This window comes from Typopeltis vanoorti, chromosome 4 (genome assembly GCF_054136105.1).
Source record: "Typopeltis vanoorti isolate ZY-2024b chromosome 4, IOZ_Tvanoo_1.0, whole genome shotgun sequence".
In the NCBI taxonomy this organism is placed as follows: Eukaryota; Metazoa; Arthropoda; class Arachnida; order Uropygi; family Thelyphonidae; genus Typopeltis; species Typopeltis vanoorti.
The window spans coordinates 59,163,178-59,185,587 of NC_143552.1; the positions used below are offsets into that span (position 1 = coordinate 59,163,178).

Sequence of the window (22,410 nt, forward strand, 5' to 3'; positions counted from 1 at the left end):
GACATTAAACTGACACCCATTATCTTTTGTCCATACTGACAGCCTATTTAAATTGCCCTGCAAACTCTCCACGTCACCTTGATTACTCTACCAAATTTTGCATCATTAGCAAACAACTGAATTCCTCTCAGGTTATTTCTTATATCATTTATGTACAAATTAAACAGCAATGGTCTCAGCATTGAATCTTGCGGCACACCACTAGTCACCTGTTTTTGCCTAGATTCTGTCCCTCCATATACTACTTTTTGATATCTGTCCAGCAGTCACCCTCTTATCCACTTAACCAGATCATAGCCATCTCCATTTGTTGTATGTGTACATAAAATACATTGGGAAGTGCTGGATGACTTAAATGTTACCATCTCTGGCTTTGGTAACGGTGAAATTATTATTATTGCACAGGCACCTCCATATAGTCCTGAGATACATCATGGGAGATGTATCTCAGGACTTGAAATCCAAACTGAATGTTTGGATTTCAAGGAGAGGTACAATATCTATCATACCTCTCCTTGAAACCATTAACAGATAATGCACTTACAACTGACTCAGGCAACGCATTCCATTCATTCACCACTCTCCAAGTGAAAAATCTAGTCCTTACACCCTTGCTAGCCACACACTCTTACCTAACTTCCAGAGGGTCACCTCTTGTTCTGCTCCTTGTAGCCAAGTGCTGAAACATTTCCCCTGCATCAGTCTTATAAAATTCTTTACGTACCTTTAATGTTTCTATCAGACCCCCCCCTTTTTTTTTTTTTTCACCTAACAACAAACTATTAGTTAGAAGAAGAGTTAGATGTGCATTAACATGTTCGTATGTAGAAAAAGCAGGGTGTTGACACCTTAGTGTGGCAGAAGATATTTTTAAGGATAGCCTTGATTATATGTATGACAATTGGTTGAATGGAAGATGTATGGAGAGAGAGAGATATTGAGAAAGGAAATGGAAAGCATGAAAACTGAATTGAGGAATGTGACTGAAGAGATTATGAGACTTATTATCCTTGCTCTTCATGTACTGACAATGAGACTTATTCTCCTTGTTGCAAGGAGAACAAGAGTAGGTATGAGAAGAAAAGCATGGCAATGCAAGAGCAAGGGTGAGTGGGAGAATCAGGTGAATTTTATCACCTGGTGTGAGACCACTGCCCTTTTTATTGGAGGCTTGAAAAAGTTGCATGTTCAGTTTCTAGATCAGGGCTTCTGGACATGTAAGAAATAAATAATAGTAAAAAAAAAAAAAAAAATCCTTAACCACCTACAATATGAATGTACTATAGGTTTACGAAAACCTTATGGGTGGAAACCATGAAAAAGAGTTTGGGATGCCAATGAAAGAGGAATGAATAGAGCTCTGAGGAGGGTATATGGAGATTTAATGATTTGGAATGTGCAGAGTACAGAGTTAGAGGAACGATGGAGAGTGTGGAGATATTAATGAAATATATTGAAAATGTGACTTAGATGATAGCAGTGGTATGAATGACCCAAGAGGCAGTGTGAATCATGTAGCAAGTCATTTGAGAATTATGTTAGGGATTGTGCAGAAAAAGAGCATGAGATGATAATGCAGAGTTGAGAAGTAGAGTAGTGATTATAAATGAAATGACAGCCAGAGTTCATCGTAAGAGAGTTCTGGAATATAGGGATGCTTAAAGTACATTTGAACAAAGGACCGAAGTTGGAAGGCTGTTTTACTGGGCAGTGAATATGTTAGGTTAGTGAAACTACAGTTGTCATGGTGGAAGGTAACAAGGGTGGTCCAGTGTGGGGGATTGAGGCTTGTAAGATGAGAGGGCGTATAGTATATTGCAGAGCCGACTGGAGGTTGTGGAGAGTAATAATAGTTATGGGAATACTGACGATGCATTGGGTTTTTTTGGAGGATTTCCTGACAGGGATAGAAATTAAAGGGTATAGTATATTTCAGAAGGATAGGGAAGATAAACAGGGTAGTATTAATTATATAAATATTAATAGTGGAGTATTAATTATGACAAGGACTGTTCTACCCTGTCAGGGTAGAGAATCAGGAGAGAGAGTTGGTATTGATAACTCTGAGAGGACATTGTGTGAGGTAGAGGTGACAGGATATTTACTGGGATGCTGCTATAGACTGGGAAATATTGAGAGGTAATGAGCAGGAAATATTTAGGCAAAATGGGGGACTAACTACAGCAATAAAAATGGTGGAGAGAAGAGCATTCATTAATAAGCCAGTTAATAATTACTGAGTTTTTAATTTGGTCATAGCATTAGAGGATCTCGTTGTAACTAAGATGTCATACTTGTTTCCTACTGGTGAGGATTTGGACTTGTTCATAAGGAATTTGTTCTGAAGGAACAAATGATTAATATTCAGTATTATCTTGGTATCATCCAATGCCTGAATGAATGCATAAGACATGATAGAAGGGGGGGGGGGTACAGGGAGCAGTACTGATCTCTGCTTCATGACAGTGTGCCTGCCCATTGTGCATTAAATGTGAAAGTGAAACAGCTTCTCACTTCAGAATCCACCACAGTGCTTGAACACCCACTGTATTCACAGGGTTTGGCACTGGCAGACATTTTTTTTTGTTTTTGAAAGTAAAATGAAATTCAGAGTAGGCTGGTTTGACTCAGTCTGCATTCATCCAGAAGAGTGTGACTGAGTTCACTCCCACCCATAAATTGTTACCTTTTTTAGACACCTATCAGCAGTGTTTAAAAAAAATTATGAACAATATAAATATTGTCTTTATATTTTTATATGAATTTTGTCTTGTTATTTAATGGTCTGGTTATAACAAATGACCTATATTATCAGGATGACATGTAATACAGCTTTACTTTTATGGTCCTGTATCAGAAAATTTCTAAGTTATATCACCAAGAGTAATACTTTGAGAACTTTTGAATCGCACCTCTGGGTTTGTGTAGGAATATCCACATATATGTAGTTGATAATATGCTACTATTTAGAATGATAGAAAATTCCCAATGGTTTATTAATTTATAGTATTCATTATATATGCACACTATATATTAGTTATGTTTTTTTTTCCTTTTCTTTTGTAGATATTCAAGATCTCTGCATGGAAATACTTCCTATACAAATGCACCTGGAATTGTTCCTTGTAACCCATTATTACTTTCAAATCATAGTATGCCATGTTATGAACAGAATAGAAATTATTCATTGCTGTCAGTTGGTAATGGCCAGGTGTGTTAATTTTTTTTTTATAAAATATTTATTTTTCAAAATAATGTTTTGCAGAACTATTGAGATTGCTTGATTATTGTGTTTTTATCAGTCTTCCCCATACACAATATTAGTATACTGTAATAGCAGACTGTGCATAGGTTGAAGTTGAAAATAACCATTTCCACCACTAATACTACAACCACCTTCAATAATATCTTCTGCTATTTACCAGGCTATGCAGAGATGGTCTTCTCACAGCAATATGGCCACTTCATACCCAACTTTCTTTAGAGAAATGGGCACAGGGTGGACCTGGAGCCACTGTAATTGTTCTTTCCAATATCTCCTTTTTTTTTTTCCCTGTGATCTCTTTTCTCATGAAGCATCTTTCATGTAAATATTCCCAGCTTATGTTTGATATTAATAAGACAAAGGAAAAGTTTATTATTCAGAAGTGCTGAACATATTACTCTAAAAATGCCAAGTGCTAGCCCAGCTATCCATGGAATAAAAAAGAAATATATATATGAGAACTTTCAAAGGTATTCCACATGGTATTTATAATTTTATTTTTTTAATTCCAAGACTAAAATAAATTTTAATTTATTTCAGTCTTGCTCACATTAGTATTATATCATCACTCTTCATTAATAAAAAGTAGCACAGAATAAGCAGTTGGTCACCATGTTAATGATTGTTTGTTCTTGCACATAGCAACAGTCTTAATTTTACTTCACAGTACTTTTGTCCGTAGTTTTTAATTCAAACTTTTGCTAACTCAAATGCTACCGTGGTAGCTGATTTTTACTCTTGAAATCAGCAGTAAGATTCATGACAGAGCATTGGGTAGAGAAATTTACATTGTTCATAGGTCATATTAGATGAAAGGTTTTTTTTGTAAAGTGATAAATTCAATTTACCAGTCTGGATTAAAATTAAATTTTGCTGGTACAATAAGAATTCCTGATACCAAATTCCATGAACCAGTTTAAGAAAAGAATGTGAAAAACAGAAAAATATGAGATACTTATAAAGCATTTTATCTACTATCTCATTTTATTGGTAAAGAAGGCTTAATACCATTTGCTTTATTTTCACACTTTTCTTTTCCTTATTTTCATGAAGTACAGCATCATGAAAATAAAGGAAAAGAATTTCATGAAGTACTCTTGCATAGCATGGGTTTTACTATAAGCATGCTTTATAATTTTTAACAATTAAAAAAAAAAAAAATGTAACAGTAGTACAGTACTGTACTGCATTACTGACATTTAGCATACCACAGTATTGATGCTCGTTTTAGTATTATTTTGGTGCAGCGAAGTCATGATTGCTCTAAAAAAAAATATATATATATATATATATATATATATATGTGTGTGTGTGTGTGTGTGTGTGTGTGTTCATAATTATTAACCGACTTAAACACCGAGAAAAAATACAAGAGATTTAATAAGGTTTCACTACTAGTTTCATCGGAAATGCTGACTTCATCAGGTGAATACAGTGCCATGGAGAAAATAACATCTTAAAAATATATTGTACTACAGACAAAAACAGAGTTTAGAACAAATAGTAGTTGTTTGAAATTGAGTTAGTGTTAGTTTTGGCGTGAAGCACTGTGCGTGTGAATGATATCTCGACCCTACCCATCTAAACAGCAATCTCACTTGCAACTTCCCGATTCACATAGCTCTGTAATCCAGTTTTGGTGCACTCATGATATCATTCACACGCACAGTGCTTCACACCAGAAGTAATGCTCAGGACTCAATTTCAAACACAACTACTACTTGTTCTAAACTCTGTTTTTGTCTAAAGTACAATATATTTTTAAGATATTATTGTCTTCATGGTACTATATTCACCTGATGAAGTCTGCATTTCCGATGAAACTAGTAGTGAAATCTTATTAAATCTCTAGTTTTTTCCTCGGTGTTTAAGTCAGTTAATAATTATAAACATGTCATTTAACAGAGTCAGTTACTCTGTAAATATATAGATATATGATTACACACACACACACACACACACATATTCTAATATGTATATATTCTAATATATACAGCCAGTTTCAAACGAAACAGCATAGTTGCTTCACCAACAAAATAAAAGGTCGCTTTCTACCCAATGAACAAGATCTCTGATCACCCGAAACATCCTAAACCTCCACATCTGCTACTTAGAAAACCAGTTGTCTACAAGATCAGTTGTAGTTGTGGTTTATACTGCATAGGACAGACAGGCCAATCAGAACATTTCAAGCATGTTGAGAATGAAAGAAGACACAAATCAGGAATGGAAGCACATACAATTGAAATAAAACATCAAATAGTATGGCAACAAAGAAAAGTGCTCCACATAGATTACCATTTTTTTTCCCAAGCGTATTCAAAGAATCTGTTGAAATGATGAAACATCCTATATAGTACAATAAAAAATAAGGGATGATATTTTAAATCAAGTTTGATCTTCATTAATTCATCACAACACTTATGTATCTACCAATAGTATACTGCAATCCATAAACGAGCAGCCAGTGTAATAATGAATGCACACTTTATATTGTTATCCATGTTCAAATGTTTTCACTAGAGTTGTTAAGTGTTATTGTTTTCTAGTTTATTCATTATCCAGATGATTGGAAACTAAAGAATTTCATGAAATGAGTCTAGAAAATAAAAAAAATAGTTTCTCGTTCTATGTGATACTTTATTTTTTGTTGAAAATACTGGAAAATATATTCCTAGCATGTCCTCTCTCTGCAGCAGCCTGCACAACAATAACTGACAGTATGGTTATCTCAGTCTTAGAATTGTCTTAGTATAACCGTAATCCTTATTTTGCTTTCAACTCAAAAGTGGTGCTCTGGGAAATGTTAAAAAAAAAAAATGAAGAATAGGTTTCTTTTTATTAGATGTACTAAATCTTTCAGTAGTTGAAAATACACTATTAATAAATATAAACTGATTTTTGAACCTCTAATAAAAAAAAAAAACACCTTTTGATAGTTTCAAATACCTTTTTTTTTTTTTACTGATCCAGCGTCCATCATCAGGTATGTCAGTTTGCAGAAAAATTTAATTCAGTTTTTAATTTAGTTCATTATAGACAAAAATATTGATTATGATGTTTGAGTAATAATTTCATTTCAAATAAAATAATGACTCTTGTTTTGAACATCATATCGCTTGCAAGAACATGCACACATTTTTTACCGTAAAATACAGAATTACTTATTTAACCAACTGTTGATACTATGCTGACCTATTAAAACAATTATGTCAATAGCTAAATGGCTGAGATGTACTAGGATTAATTACCTGGATCCCTGTTACTTTAGGCAGATGGAAAGCATTCTGACTTAAGAGTAATGGAACTTTATTAATATTAACACCAGACATCCACAGAATCAAAAGACTCATCAAAGGAGGTAAACACTCTCTCTCTCTCTCTCTCTCTCTCTCTCTCTCTCTCTCTCTCACACACACACACACGCACATCAAATTGTGCGTTAAACTCATTCATTGCATTTGCATTCACCACAATGTCAGGTAATGCATTCCGATCACAATTCCATGCAAAGAACTTGCTCCTCATTTTTCAAACTCCTCCTTATACTGTTTCAAGAGATGGTATCTAGTTCCGTGGAAAATTTCTTCCGCATTAACCACCAAGTAACAACCCCTTACCAATTTTATTTTAATACCAACCTTTAAACTTTCCTACAGAATTAAAAAGCTTATATGAGGGTGGTCTGAAAAGTTTTCGGCCTAACAATGAAAAAACAAATTTATAATTTCAAAATTATTTTTCAACATAATCTCCCTTAAGACTGATACATTTATTCCAGCAATGCTTCAGTACCATTATCCCATCCCTGTAGTGGTTCTCAGTAAGATCTGCAAAATACCCCTCTGCAGCTGCAATCCTTCTTGATTCGAAGAAAAATGCTGACCAGCGAGGAAGAATTTTAGTTTTTGAAAGAGATCCCTTAATTTTCCCATTCCCAAAACACTTTTGTGGGCAGGTGCATTGTCCTGATGAAAGATGATTTTTTTCTTCTGCAAACCGGGTCTTTTCTCACGAATTTTTCATCTAGTCTGGTTAAAAGATCAGAATAATATTCCCCAGTTACTGTTTTACACTTTTCAAGATAATTAATAAACAAAATGCCTTTAGCATCCCAAAACACTGATGCCATGTCCTTTCCTGCTGATGGAACCGACTTTGTCTTCTTTGGCGCTGAACAACTGGCTTCTGTCCACTGTTTTTTGACTGCTGTTTGGATTCTGGTGTGTAATGGTGAATCCAAGTCTCATCCATAGTAATAAATCGACGCACAAAATCAGTTTTATTCTTGTTAAAAATGCTCCAAGCACTGTTCAGAGATTTTCATGCAAGTGCGTTTTTGGTTTGCTGTGAGCAAGCACAGCAGCCATCTTGTGCAAAGCTTTTTCATTTGCAATTCTTCATGCAAAATATATCCTACATGTTCTTTTGAAATGCCTATAGTCTCAGCAATTTCATGCACTTTGACTTGCCAGTCATCCAATACCATATCGTGCACTTGATCAATGATTTCTGGTGTTGTTACACTTTTTGGACGTCCTTCACATGGATCATCTTCAAGGCTGGTACGGCCATGTTTAAACTCAGCAGCCCATTTCTTAATTGTCGAAAACGAAGGAGAAGAGTGCCCATAAACTATTATGAACTTCGAATGAATTTCTTTTGACATTATTATTATTATTATTAAACAAGACCTCATGGAGTCAAAGACTCATCTAGGAGGTCCTTTTATCTCACACACATCTCATCATACCGGGTCTTAAACACATTCAAACTCCTTGCAGACACCACACTCTCAGGCAAGGCATTCCAATCATTCACAACTCTGCACGAAAAAAACCTGCCTCTCACTCCCCTACTCACACCCTCTTTATACAGTTTCCAGGGATGACCTCTGGTTCTCCCCTGATCTCCCACTATTCGCTGTAGAACTTCTCCACCATTGATCCTATAGCAACCCCTTACCAACTTGTAGGTCTCTATCATATCTCCCCTCTTCCTTCTCTCCACTAGTCTCTGCAAATTACATCTTTTCAATCTTTCCTCATACTCGACATTCCAGAGGTCAGAAACTACCTTAGTCAGTCGCCTTTGGACCCTTTCCAACATCTCCTCATCCTTCTGAAAACCAGGTGACCAAATCTGGGCACAATAGTCCATGTGTGGCCTAATCAAAGCCTTATACAATGGAACAAGAATCTCCCTACTTCTACACGTCAGTGTCCTCCTCATCATTCCCAGAAGTCTTTGTGTTGTCTTCACAATTTTGGCGATGTGACCCCTAAATTTTAGATCTTTATCCACTATCACTCCCAGATCTCTTATTTCCTCTACTTCCAACAATATATTCTTACCAAGCATAAATTCTGCATCCCATCTTTGTTTTCCAAATTTTAAAACCTTACATTTTGCAACATTGAACTCACACCCCCATTTGCTTGCCCAATCACTCAATTTATTCAAGTCTTCTTGCAAGGCCACAACATCTTCACTACTCTTTATGGTTCTTCCCAACTTTGCATCATCTGCAAACAACTGAATATCTCCATCCAAATCTTCGCCAATATCATTAATATACAAGTTAAATAGTAATGGCCCTAAAACAGATCCATGAGGCACTCCACTAGTGACTTTCCTTTTCCTGGATATTGCACCCCCATACACAACTTGTTGATACCTATCAGATAGCCAGTCTCCAATCCAATGCACTAATCTAATATCCAACCCCATCTGCTCTAGTTTGACTGTCAACTTATCATGAGGCACTCTATCAAAAGCTTTTGCGAAATCCAAGTATATTACTGTGTATCCTTCTCCTCTGTCCAAGGAAGCAGTCACTTTATTGTAATAAGTAAGTAGATTACTAAAACACGACCTCCCTTTAGCAAATCCATGCTGTCCATCAAAGATTATACCATTGTTGTCAACCCAACTCTGGATTCTAGCTCTCACAAGCTTCTCCAACAACTTAACCACAACACCCGACACACAGATAGGCCTATAGTTTGATGCTTGAGTTCGATCACCTCCTTTATGAAGTGGCACAATCTTGCCCTCCTTCCACTCTTTAGGGACTTGACCAAGTGCAAGACTCGTATTAAAAAAATATGTCAAGGCAGGTGTCAACTCTCTGGCACATTCCTTCAGAATACGTGGTGATATATTATCAAGTCCCACAGCCTTATTTACATCTAGTTTACTCAACTCCCCAAACACCTCTTGCTCACTTACAGTCAGTCTCTCCTCCCCATCATCAACTGCTCTTAATCTCTCCATGAAGTCACATTCACAAGATTGAAAGATCTTTATGAACTGCTCATTAAGTATCTCCACCACACATTCTGCAACAGCTGTCTTTATACCATTTCCTCCAATCAATGTCATCCTTCCATAATCATTCTTTCTTTTGCTGGCTACATATCGAAAGAACTCCCTAGGATTCTTTTTAGCTTCATTAGCTAACTGCTGTTCATACCTCTCTTTAGCTACTCTCACCAACCAAGTCACTCTCCTTGCCTGGTCTTTGTAGAACTCATGAAATTGGTTACTTCCACTTCTCTTATGCTGCCTCCACAATGCCCTTTTTCTCTGTATTGCATGCTTAATCTCTTTATTCATCCATCTCACACCTAACTTATTTAACCTTCTCACCCGTGGTATACATTTAGACATTGCATCCACTAAATATTTTTTGAAAATCCCCCAAGCTGCATTGATCTCTTTTCCAGCTAACTCCTCATTCCATGCTACACCTGCAAGCTGTCTCCTGAGCTCTTCATAATCACCCCCCTTGTAGTTCCACATATACCCTTTTTTCACAGGGGTCCTTGCACTGCTGGCAACCACCCAAGTAATCACCTCATGGTCACTTTCACCAATTGGTGGATGATTTGATACCTCATTGATAATTACATCCTCCGATGAGATGACCAAATCCAAGACCCTTAATCCTCTTGTGCCCTCTGTTACATACTGTCTGAGGTAGTTATCCCTCAAAAACTCAAGAAACTCATTTTCTTTACTTCCAGTTGCTATCTCTTCATTCCAGTCTATATTGCCATAATTAAAATCACCCATAATGATCACCCTTTTCTTATTTGCTTGGCTTATTTGACTATACATTTCACTATCACCACCATCCACATTACCAGGTCTATAACAACATCCCACCAAGTATTTGATTCTATTCACCTCTATCTCACACCATACTGCCTCAAAACCACTGGCCCCATTTCCCCCTTGCATCTCTACCTTGTATGGACATAACTCTTTCTCTATCATCAATAGCACTCCCCCTCCCTTTTTACCCCTTCTATCCTCACGAAACACATCATACCTTTCCATCTCTATTCCTGTCAGGATGTCATCCTCATCTAACCATGTCTCACTTATTCCGACAATCTCTGGGTGCACAGACGCAATTAGTGCAACCATTTCATCTGCCTTGTTTCTTATACTTCTAGCATTGGTATACAAACACAACAACTCATTTCTGGATCTACAGCTAGTTCCACTGATACCACTCACTCGATGTGATCTCTCCATGCTGGAGAGATCACATCGAGATCACATTAAACCTTCTTTTACAAAGAATTTTATAAACCTTACAATATTCAATTTTATCCATTTCAAGGGATAGAGACAACACTTTTGCTTCAGACAGCTGTGTAAAACAAACTATTTGATAGAATAATTTGCAATTTCACATGGATGCTCATGACAGATGCACCATCTTAGAAAAAAAAAATCTTGCAAATAGTGTCGCTATCTATGGCCAAGGCCGAGAACTTTTCAGACCACCCTTGTACATCTCCCCCAAGAATAATAATGATGTGTACCAAAATCTCTTTTGGTACACATCATCATTATTCTTGGGGGAGATGAGATTGAGGTCTCATCAGCAGATTCCAGTTAGTTTGTCCACCAGTTAATTGGGCATCTGTGTTATTGGCATAAGTCTGGAAGAACAAAACCGAAATGAGAATATAACAAGACTCTGCTTTTTGTTGAAAGTGTTTCACTTGGTTATATTATAAATTAAAGATAAAAGAAATTATGTACTTGGTTTAATCCATTATCCAAGTGTTAGCAAACAAAGTTTGCGCATGAAGTATCTTTCAGGACTGGAGCAACTCATGGCAAAGGTGGTATGACTTCACATCACTTGTTTTAATATCCCATAATGCAAAGCACATCTCCTTTCGGACATGAATTCTATGCATTATGGGAAGGGTGTAACTACCCAGACCAGTTTCAACCTTTATTGAGGTCTCATCAGCGGGAGCCTGACCCGGAGGTGAGATACCAAGATTGAAGTAATGCAGAACTCATATTATATGAGTTGCCAAAAGGTGTCACACCTTATTATTAAAATACTCTGGATTAGAGATAGATAGTTGTTGAAAAGTTTTGACATTTAATTAATGCTAGTTCAGTTAATGTTTAATATAGAATGCTTAACATGCTCCCTCTTTAGTCAACAGGCTATGGATTTGAATCCCAACACGAGAATGGATGCATGTGTGTTTAGTTGGTGTGAGACACTAACTAAAGACACATTCAAGCTTTCAATAAACCTCCTGGTTTATTGAAGAAGCTTGAAGTGGCTTGAAAAAGTTTTGTGTTTTGGGCTCTAGATCCAGATTATGCAGAAAATAAATTTAAAAAATAATAAAAATCCTTTATCTACACTTGGAACTAATGTGCTACAAGTTTTCAACCTTTGTTAGTGGGAGTTATATAAAAAGAAAGAAAACATTTTATTAGTATCAGATACCAAATTACAGTTAAATAATATTGAAGTTTGCTCATTTTAGAACATACTTAAATGTTTTGAACCCATTAAAAAAATCCTATTAGTTTGCATTCTCATGACAATTTTATAAGAACATTTAACTTGTTAAGTGAGTTGATGATACATTTGTTAAGGAAAAGATGTTGAATTAAATAATTTATTATAAAATATTGATGCAAATGTAATAAGACTCCCTGTATCTCTGTTTTTTTAAGCCCGGATTCTTAATCAAGAGGAGTAAGAAGAAAAAATTGCAGTCTGAATTAATTTTTATGGCTGGATCTCTCTTTGGAGCTCCAGCATTGGGGGTGTCATCGGATAAGTGGGTATTCTATTTTATCTCTCTCTCTCATATTGTATATCATTATCAGAATGTTTTGGATTTTTTAATCAATTTGTTAGGTAGCAAAATTTCTGAGCATGTATACAATGGTTAGCTATTCATTGTCTTGTTTTTAAATATTATTCAAATCTTCATATGCATACACATTTTTACGTTAGTTATCATTGTATATTCTTTCCAAAACAAAAGTATTATATTGGAAAACAATGAATCGATGAATGAAAAAAAAATGCATGTTAACTGTTCTTAACTTCAAAAAACTTATAGCTGTTATTGTTCTCAGTGTGTCTGCATAGTTTTACATTTGTGCTATCTAGTTTTTTTGAAAACCGCATTAGGGCGAATAGCAATTCGCCCTAATGCGGTTTTCAAAAAAAAGGTGCGTTACGTGTCAATTAACCACATAGCACTCATTCATAAAAAGCATGAACCATAATACAGAGCATACTTTCAGACATGCATAATGCAGTGCATTATGGGAGAGTCACTACCCAGACCAGTTTCGACCTTTATCGAGGTCTTGTTAGTGTGAGCCAGACCTAGGAAAATACCCAAGTTGAATTAGAAGTCATATATAGCATAGTAAGGCAACTGATGTTAAGTTTCAGCCTTCATCTGCAAATAGCTCAATTATGAATATTGAGTGAAATACCAGCTTAGTGATTTACCAATAAATGAAACAAAAATCCTTTAAATATTATAAATCTTATTAATATCTGACCTCCTTCATTTCAGGGAGGTCCATATTCTCATGCAAAAAGATCATCAAACTGAGCCTTAAACCCATTCACAGTTTCTGCACTCGCCACACTTTTAGACAATGCATTTCACTCACCAGTTGTTGTCCATACAAAGAACCTATTTCTCATTCCTCTGCTCACATCCTTCTTATGCAGCTTCTAGGGATAGCTTCTAGTTCTACTCTTGTCTCTCTCTCTCTCTCTCTTTCTCTACAGTAATATCTCCTTGACCTTAATCTTGTAATAATCCCTCATCAACTTATGCGTCTCAATCATATATATATATCCTCTTCTTCTATTCACAAGGCCCTATAAGTTGTATTCCCTCAATCCATCCTCATATCTGACATTCCATAGACCTGACACCGACTTAGTAAACCTTCTCTGGACGCTCTCCAGTACATCCTCATCTCCTTGAAAAACCAGGTGACTAAATCTGCACACAGTAGCCTAATCAAAGCTTATACAAGGGAACCATAACTCTTTTGCTTCTGCATGTCAATGTCCTTCTCACTATTGCCATAATCTATTGAGATATTAAGAACTTTTATTATTAAAAGACCATAAAATTTAATGATTACAAATACAAAGAGCCAAGTTTCACTAGCCACTGTCTAGCATTTTCAGGGTTGTACTGGTGTGAAAACAAATGCATTAAGTTACATGAAAACATACACTTTAGTAACTGTTAGGCCGTTACATTTGATAATTCGTGTTTGATGGCGTTCGAATGCTTCAGTCAGAATCCGATAAATGACCATGTGTTGTGTAGTTTTTCACATGTTGTAGTTCTGTTGAGCTGAGAGAATTGATGAGATATTTCCATATGTCTTTAAGAATAGCACCTTGATTTCTGTTTAAATTATATCCTGTGCGTAGCACCACTGATGCTTCTTTGAAAGTTCTGTGTCTGTAGTCATTCTCGATGTAAGGCATAGAACTGTTTTTCCAATCTATAACGTGATTTGATGTTGAGAAATGATGAGCTAAACCAGATGTGATGATTCTATTGTGATTGACATCCCCCACATGTTCCTTCTGTCTTATTTCAAAACTTCTAGAGGTCTGTCCAATGTAAGAAACGCCACCCGTGCATGGAATTTCATATACTCCACGAAATTTGAAGAAAGGAACTCATCTTTGGGTGATCTTAAGACTTGTCTGATCGTGGTAGTTGATTTAAAAACTACTCTGATGTTATGAGCTTTTAACATTCTCGCCAATTTTGTGGATACTGAATTAATATATGGAATGACAGCTGTGGACACATTGGGACTCCATTCCATGTTATTGGGGGTTGTCTTTAAAAAGCAATTTGTTTAAAATGTTAGAAGGGTATCCATTCAGAAATAGTGTTAGCTATTTGTGACAGTTCTCTCTGTACATCTTATTCTTTCGAAATAGATCTTAAGGCTCAATTATGGAGCATAGGAATGAAGCTGTGTTTTTGTGATCTATGATGGTTAGACGAATAATGTAGATATCTACCTGTATCTGTGGGTTTCTTATAAATGGACAGTTGGACATTGTTATCGTCTCTCCTCACCAGTATGTCAAGAAAGGGTAGTTCTTTGTTCTTCTCCAGTTCCATAATGAATTTGATCTTGTTATGTAGCGAGTTGATTTTATTAAGAAACACGAGAAAGTTTTTCATGGTATCATTCCAGATGATGAACACGTCATCGACATATCTCCACCAAATCGACGGTTTAAGTGAAATGGTGGAAGAAATATCCTTTTCAAGTTTTTCCATAAATAGGTCTGCGCATGGTGGTGAGAGGGAGCTACCCATGGCTAGACCTTCCGATTGTTTGTATACTATGTTATTTACTTTGAAAAAATTTGATTTCAGGCAATGATGAAACAACTGGGTGATGTCCTGAGGGAAGAGCTCTTTTAGAATGTTGACCACCTCTACGACCGGTACATTAGTGAATAAGGACACTACATCTAAACTAGCCATAATTTCTGTTTGTGATATTTTCATCCTTTTGATTTTTTCCACAAATTATTAAGAGTTTTTATTGTAGGTCTCTGTTTGTCTAATTTTTCCTTTCATTAAATTTGCCAGATACTTTGCTAATAAGTACATAGGTGAGGATCTTCCATCAACTACTGGACGAAGTGGTACGGTTTCTTTATGAATCTTCGGTGCCCCATAAAGGCATGAAGTAATAGGGTGTAACACAGAACTTTCAAAGAAGCAGCTGTAGTGCTGCGCACAGGCAATAATTTAAATAGAAATCAAGGTGCTATTCTTAAAGGCATATGGAAATATCTCATCAATTCTCTCAGCTCAACACAACTACAATATGCGAAAAACTACACAACACGTGATCATGTACTGGACTCTGACTGAAGCATTCGAATGCATGCACGCCATCAAACACGAATTATCAAATGTAATGACCTAGCAGTTACTAAAGTGTATGTTTTCATTTAACTTGATGCATTTATTTTCACACCAGTACAGCCTTGAAAATGCTAGACAGTGGCTAGTGAAACTTGTTGGCTCTTTGTATTTGTAATCATTAAATCTTATGGTCTTTTACCAATAAAAGTTCTTAGTTTTAACACATTAGACCAAATATGAACAGTTTAACTTCACAGATGAAACATAGTTTGGTGCCTAGAAAAGGACAAATGCAAAAAAGCCAAGTTACTAAATCACCTTAGATTTCTGAAGAGATGTAGAGATTTTTCTGTCATCCCGAAGTTCTTAGTAGTAAAATGACATATTCAATATGTAACAGCCAAAAGAATATACTACAAGACTTCGTTAGCGTCAATCAGAGAAAGGATACAACATACCAGGTATGAGCTTAACATTATTTACGCGAAGTGCAGAGAACAGTTTGATGAAATATCTAACAGTTTAGACTACACGACTTGGAATAACATAGACCACTTATTGCATCGTAGCTACGAAAAAACTTTCAGAGCGAGTAAAATCACACAAATTAAAAAATTTGAGGCACTGTATAAGAACAAATTCCAGTCGCACCACGGTCTCCCTAACAACAAAGTAGTTTCCAACTTATCAGATTATAGGCTTTCTAACCATGAATCAGAAATCCTTAAAGTGTTTTAACTTTGCTGTCATCCCGAATTTTATTCCTAAAATGGATTTCATATGTGGGATAGAAAAAATTCTTTATCATCTTCCAGATGCTACAGCAAATACTATCAGATTCAATAGTAAGATTATTCTTGCCTTAGAAAAACCACCAATACCTAATACTACTCCATATGATAAGAAAGCAATCCGCAATTTATGTAACAGCTAAGACATTATAATAACCAAAGCGAACAAAGGAAATTCAACAGTTATTCTCAACTCGAAAGATTACTTTAATAAGATTAACTTGTTGCTAGCAGACAGTTTTACGTACCAAGTCTTAGATAAAAATCCCATCATGAGTAATCATCTGGAGACTAACGCTCTTATCCACAATATGACCAGTTGGTCAGATGAACTAAAAAAAACAACTTAAACCCTACTACTCACGTCTTTATGGGGCACCGAAGATTCATAATCAAAACGTCCAATAGGTGATGGACGAAGTGTTAGATCCTTTCATTAAATAGATCCTTTCATTAAATTTGCCAGATGCAAAGCATCTGGCAAATTTAATGAAAGGAAATATTAGACAAACAGAGACCTACATTAAAAACTCTCAACAATTTGCAGAAAAAATCAAAAGGATCAAAATATCACAAACGGACATTATTTCTAGTTTAGATGTAGTGTTCTTATTCACTGATGTACTGGTCATAGAGGTCGTCAACATTCTAAAAGATCTCTTCCCTCAGGATATCACCCAGTTGTTTCATCATTGCCTGAAATCATGTCTTCAAAGTAAATAACATAGTCTTATTAAATAACATACTCTGGGTCATTTTCCTGCCAACCCGACAGAGAACACTTGTTTTGCTAATCTTTCCTCGCCAATTCTGTTTAAATGACCAAACCACCTGAGATTAGCTCTGCTAACGAATTCCTGGATGCTGACAATGTGAAGTTCTTTCCTAATATCCTTATTTTTAATATGATATTGCCATTGATGCCATCTGTTCACACCTCTAATCTTTCTCAGGACTCTCATATCTGCGGTCTCTAGTCTTTGGTCAAATGTTTTACTTCTGGCCCAGCATTCAGAACCATAAGTCAAAACTGGTTTGAACACTGTCTTGTATACAGCTAATTTAGTGTTCCGACTATTTTCTCTCTTATTCCATATAAAATTATTCAATTGACTTCCTACTATACCAGCTTTATTGATTCTGTTCTCTATTTCCATATTTAATTTACCATCACTAAAAATTGTGCCTAAGTAGGTGAAATGTTTTACTTGTTCCACAGGTTCTCCGTTCACAATGCAGTTGACATTTTCAACGATTCTGCCTATTTTCATTGTCTTTGTCTTTTTATTGCTGACCTTCATACCATATCTATTACAACAGTTATTCCATTTAGTCAGAGAATCTTGCAGACTTGTAGCGAATTTATTGATAAGTATAACATCGTCCACATAAAGCAAAGAGCTGACATTAACATCTCCAATTTTGATATCATGTTTAATACCATTTTCCTTCATAATATGATCCATATAGATAATGAATAACAGAGGGAGTAATGTATATCCTTGTCTCACACCAGATTTAACATTAAACCATCTTCCTGTACTTCCTTCAATTCTAACTGCTGACTTACAACTCAAATAAAGACTAAGTATTGCTTGATATAATGCCCCATTGACACCATATAACTGTAGCGTATTGAATAGCTTCTCTCTTGGCACCTTGTCATATGCCTTTTCCAAATCGATAAAACTTAAATACAGATCTTTGTTATATTCCCATGCTTTCTCGACTATTTGTCGTAAAGTGAAGATCTGATCCTGACAGCCTCTATTTGACCTAAATCTAGCTTGTTCTTCACCCAGCTTTTCTTCCACAATTCTTCTCAATCGTTTCTCAAGTATACTTGCATAGATCTTGCCATAAACACTCAGTAGGGAAATACCTCTATAATTCTCACATTCAGTTTTATTTCCCTTTTTATATATGGGTAATATGAGAGCTCTACTCCAATCATTGGGAATTCGTCCCTCTGTTCAGGCCTTCAGAACTATGCAGTGCAGCAACGGCAAGACTTTTATACCACCATACTTGAGCATTTCTGATCGATTATCATCGACTCCTGCTGCCGTTCCACATTTCAAGTCTTTGATGGCTTTTTCTACTTCAAGTATGGATATGTATATCTGACTGTATGCCGGTTGAGTGTTTTTTACCAATGTGCTATCACTGCTTGTTTCATTTAGCAATTTCTCGAAGTAATTACTCCATACTTCAAGGATATCTTTTTCTCCCATTTTCATGTCTCCTTTATCATCTCTAACTCCTTTTACAGTATTTTCTCCATTTCTATGCTTATTCAATAACCTCTAAAATATTTTGCCACCTTCTTGATATTTATTTTCTATGTTTTTTCCAAAGTCCTCCTGTGACTTTTGTTTAGCTAGTTTTACACAGTGTTTAGCTTTCTTACATTTATCTCTGTATTCTCTAAGAGCACATGCTGACTTATATGCCAGGAACGTTTGATATGCTTTCTTCTTTTCCTTCACTGCCTCTTTAACTTCCTGTGTCCACCATGGAGTCCTGATTTTTCTATCCTTGCAGACAACCTCACCACATGCCTCTCTGGCTGAATCAATCAAGCTTTTCTTCAAGGCTTGCCACTGAATCTCTAAAGTTTGGTTCCTGTTCTCAAACTCTTTAATTTTTTCTTCAATAATCTTTGTGTATTTTAGTCTACAGTTCACATCTGAGAGCTGCCCAACTTTTATTCGGTTTAAAACTTTCTTACATGTTATTCTTTTCAATATGAAATTGAATTTTATCCTGCTCAAGACTAATTAGTGATCACTTCCAATTTCAAATCCTCTGTACACTCTGGTGTGCTGCACAAGGGAGAAAACATCACTATCAACAATAACATAGTCAATGAGACTTTTCTTATTTCTTGCCTCTTCTCTCCATGTGAATTTGTGCACATTTTGATGTTGGAACGTTGTGTTAGTAATAACCAGTCCATGTCCTGAGCAGAAATCTAACAAGTATTTGCCATTATTATTAGCTTTGCCCTTTTCTCCAAATTTTCCCAATATATTTTTGTATGTCAGACAATCATTTCCTACTCTCCTATTTAGATCCCCAACAAGGACCAACTTTTCCTTTTTCATTGTGTCAGATGCTTTCTCTAAAACATTAAAAAATTCCTCCACTTCTACCTAGTAGAACCTTCTGTGGGACCATAGGCACAAATAAGTCTCATTGTCCAGTTCCCCATTCTGATATTTGCCCACTTCACTCTACTTGAGACTGCCTGCCATTCAAGAAGATTAGCCTCGTATTTAGTGTTGAATACAATGGCTACTCCTTCTTTTCCTTCATTGTCATTGCCTGAATATAACATTTTCTGTTTATTGTTCAGAAAGATCTCACCAGTTTTTGTCTTTTTTGTTTCAGTCACCTCTATTATGTCGATCTGGTACTTATCTAATTTCTCAGCTAGCTTCATTTCTTTGCCATTCAGGCTTCTTATGTTGATAGTACCGATCTTTAACTCTGGTGATGTTGAGTTGGGGTGTTTTTTCAAATTTGTTGCAGTAGCTGACTTTTCACTGTTCAACCTGGTTCCCTGGCAAAAACAACGGGTGCCTTGTTTAACCAGGCGATGCCCCAGCCAGCATGAAATTTTGTGATGTTGTACCATCATTTTATAATTTGGTTTAAGCCAACAAGAATTACAATTTGGTCGGCTAAATCCCAAATTGCCAGCCCATCCTCGTTCGTTCAGTATCCATGTAGATTCCCAACAGGGTGCACCATGAGAAGGTGAGGATTGGACATTAGGTCAAAAACCCTGGTCAGTTCTCTGCATTCCTTTAAAGGCGATGTGGAGATCTCCTCTTAGTTATACAGCTTTGACACTTAAGCACCCCATTAAGGGAATATTAAATCCCACATTGTTTTAAAACCAAATAAGAAACTCAAAGATTGGAACCAGAGAGTTTCATGCCGAGTATAGTAAACTATAAAAGTATCGGCGACTACTAGCTTGAGCTAATGCACGTAGTTCACGTACGTAGTACGACTTTGCTACAAGTTGCCCGAGTGTAGTACACACTCGGGCAACTTGTAGCAAAGGTGGCAAAGTTCTGATCGCTATTCTTGGTATTTTCCATAATGTAAAACACATTTCCTAAGGAAATGTGTGCTGTTATACATTATGGTGGGAGGTTACTACCCAGATCGGTTTCAGCCTTTATTTGAGGTTTCATCAGACCAAATTAATACCAAAGGGTATAGTGAACCGAACTTATATCTTCTGCTATATGAGTTGTCAAAAAGGTACACCCATTAAGTTACTTAAATATAAATATAAAGAGCCAATAGGTTTTATTTCGGCGATATAAACATTATTTAAATTAAGGGGATATTAAATCCCACATTGTTTTAAAACCGAATAAGAAACTCAAAGATTGGAACCAGAGAGTTTCATGCCGAATATAGTATAGTAAACTATAAAAGTATCAGCGACTACTAGCGTGAGCTAATGCATGTAGTCCAAGTACATTGTACAAACTCAGGCAACTTGTAGCAAAGGCGGCAAAGTTCTGATTGCTATTCTTGGTATTTTCCATAATGTAAAACACATTTCCTAGGAAATGTATGCTGTTATACATTATGGTGGGAGGTCACTACCCAGACCAGTTTCAGCCTTTATTGAGGCTTCATCAGTGAGTAGCTAGACCAGAATTAATACTAAAGGGTATAGCGAAACGAACTTATATACTCTGCTATATGAGTTGTCAAAAAGGTGCACCCATTAAGTTACTTAAATATAAAGAGTCAATAGGCTTCATTTTGGCGATATAAACATTATTTAAATTAAGGGGATATTAAATCCCACATTGTTTTAAAACCGATAGCAATTAAATCGATAGCTTCACTCATTTGCCCGTCACATAGTCTATTCAGATCCTCCTGCAAGGCCACAATGTCTACTCTGTTTCTAATCATTCTTCTCAACTTTGAATCATTGGTAAACAGTTAAGCCAAACCCAATGTCATTAAGATACAAGTTAAACAATGATGGTTCCAAAACAGATTCATTTTAGAAATGTGGGTTTAACAGAAACCAACACATACTGGCCAATATATACACATAAACTCCTACCTCTACCCAACACAAAAACTAGGTATTATTAATACTCTAAAAAAACAAGGGTTTGAAGATTTGTTCCAATGAACAAGCTCTTAAAGATGAATTTAAAGTTATCAGCAATCTCACTAAAAAACAAAGATAAACTAGACAATAATAAAACCATTCCATACATTAAAGAGACGTCAGATAAAATAAACAGAATACTACAGAAATACAACCTTAAAGCCACTTTTAAGTCTCCTGCAAAATTAAAAAGCTTACTCAACTCATTGAAAGACCCATTCCCTCTGCTGGCCCACCCTGGAATATACCGTATTTATTGCGCCTGTAATCTACCATATATAGGGGAAACAGGACGCATAATTCCTATCAGACCAAAGGTACATAAAACGACACATTAAATATAATAACTGTGGCGAAGTTGAAGTTGGCCTTTCTGATCATGCCCTGAACACTTTACATAGAATTGACTAGAAAAGCACCAGTTGTTTACATCACACCAAAACATGGCATTGTTAATTCTGGAATGAACACTTAAATTGTCTTTGAGTATTTCATTCAGGATTTAATTGAGGTGCAAAGAAATCTCCTAAGAAGAATTGCTTGTAAATAGATAATAATAGAAATCCTTGTGTGTGTGTGTGTGTGTGTGTGTGTGTGTGTGTGTGTGTGTGTGTGTGTGTGTGTGTGTGTGTGTATATATATATAGTAATAATAGTCCATTCATGTAATTTTTCTATGTAAATATTTTGTAAATGTCCTTAAATAACTGACAAGAATTAAGGTAATGTAGAGGTGACTTTATAACAACAAGGTCAGAGTTTAGAGTAAGCTATTGTAATCTGATTGCAAACATGACCGCAGGCAGTTGCTATATGAACTGAAGGCACGTGCAAGCTGGCCACACAGAAACGCAATGAGAGGAGAAGGTGCGGTGTGCAAGGAGAATTAGGTGGCATCTGCAAATCAGTGACGTATTAGAGAGAACAGACATGGAGCATATAAAAGTCACGGTCTTTTTCATTCCTA

The 22,410-nt window shown here is 36.0% G+C and overlaps 1 protein-coding gene across 2 annotated transcripts in view; it reads left to right on the forward strand.

Annotated features, from left to right (window-relative positions):
- The window catches only part of LOC150107347 (organic cation transporter protein-like), a 287,152-nt gene that overhangs the window by 46,744 nt on the left and 217,998 nt on the right, over positions 1-22,410 (forward strand). For both annotated transcript variants that reach the window (XM_090391214.1, XM_090391215.1), the window contains exons 2-3: positions 3,067-3,211; positions 12,275-12,381. In XM_090391214.1, coding sequence (XP_090247340.1) covers positions 3,067-3,211; positions 12,275-12,381 — 252 coding nt within the window. The remainder of the gene's footprint in view (positions 1-3,066; positions 3,212-12,274; positions 12,382-22,410) is intronic.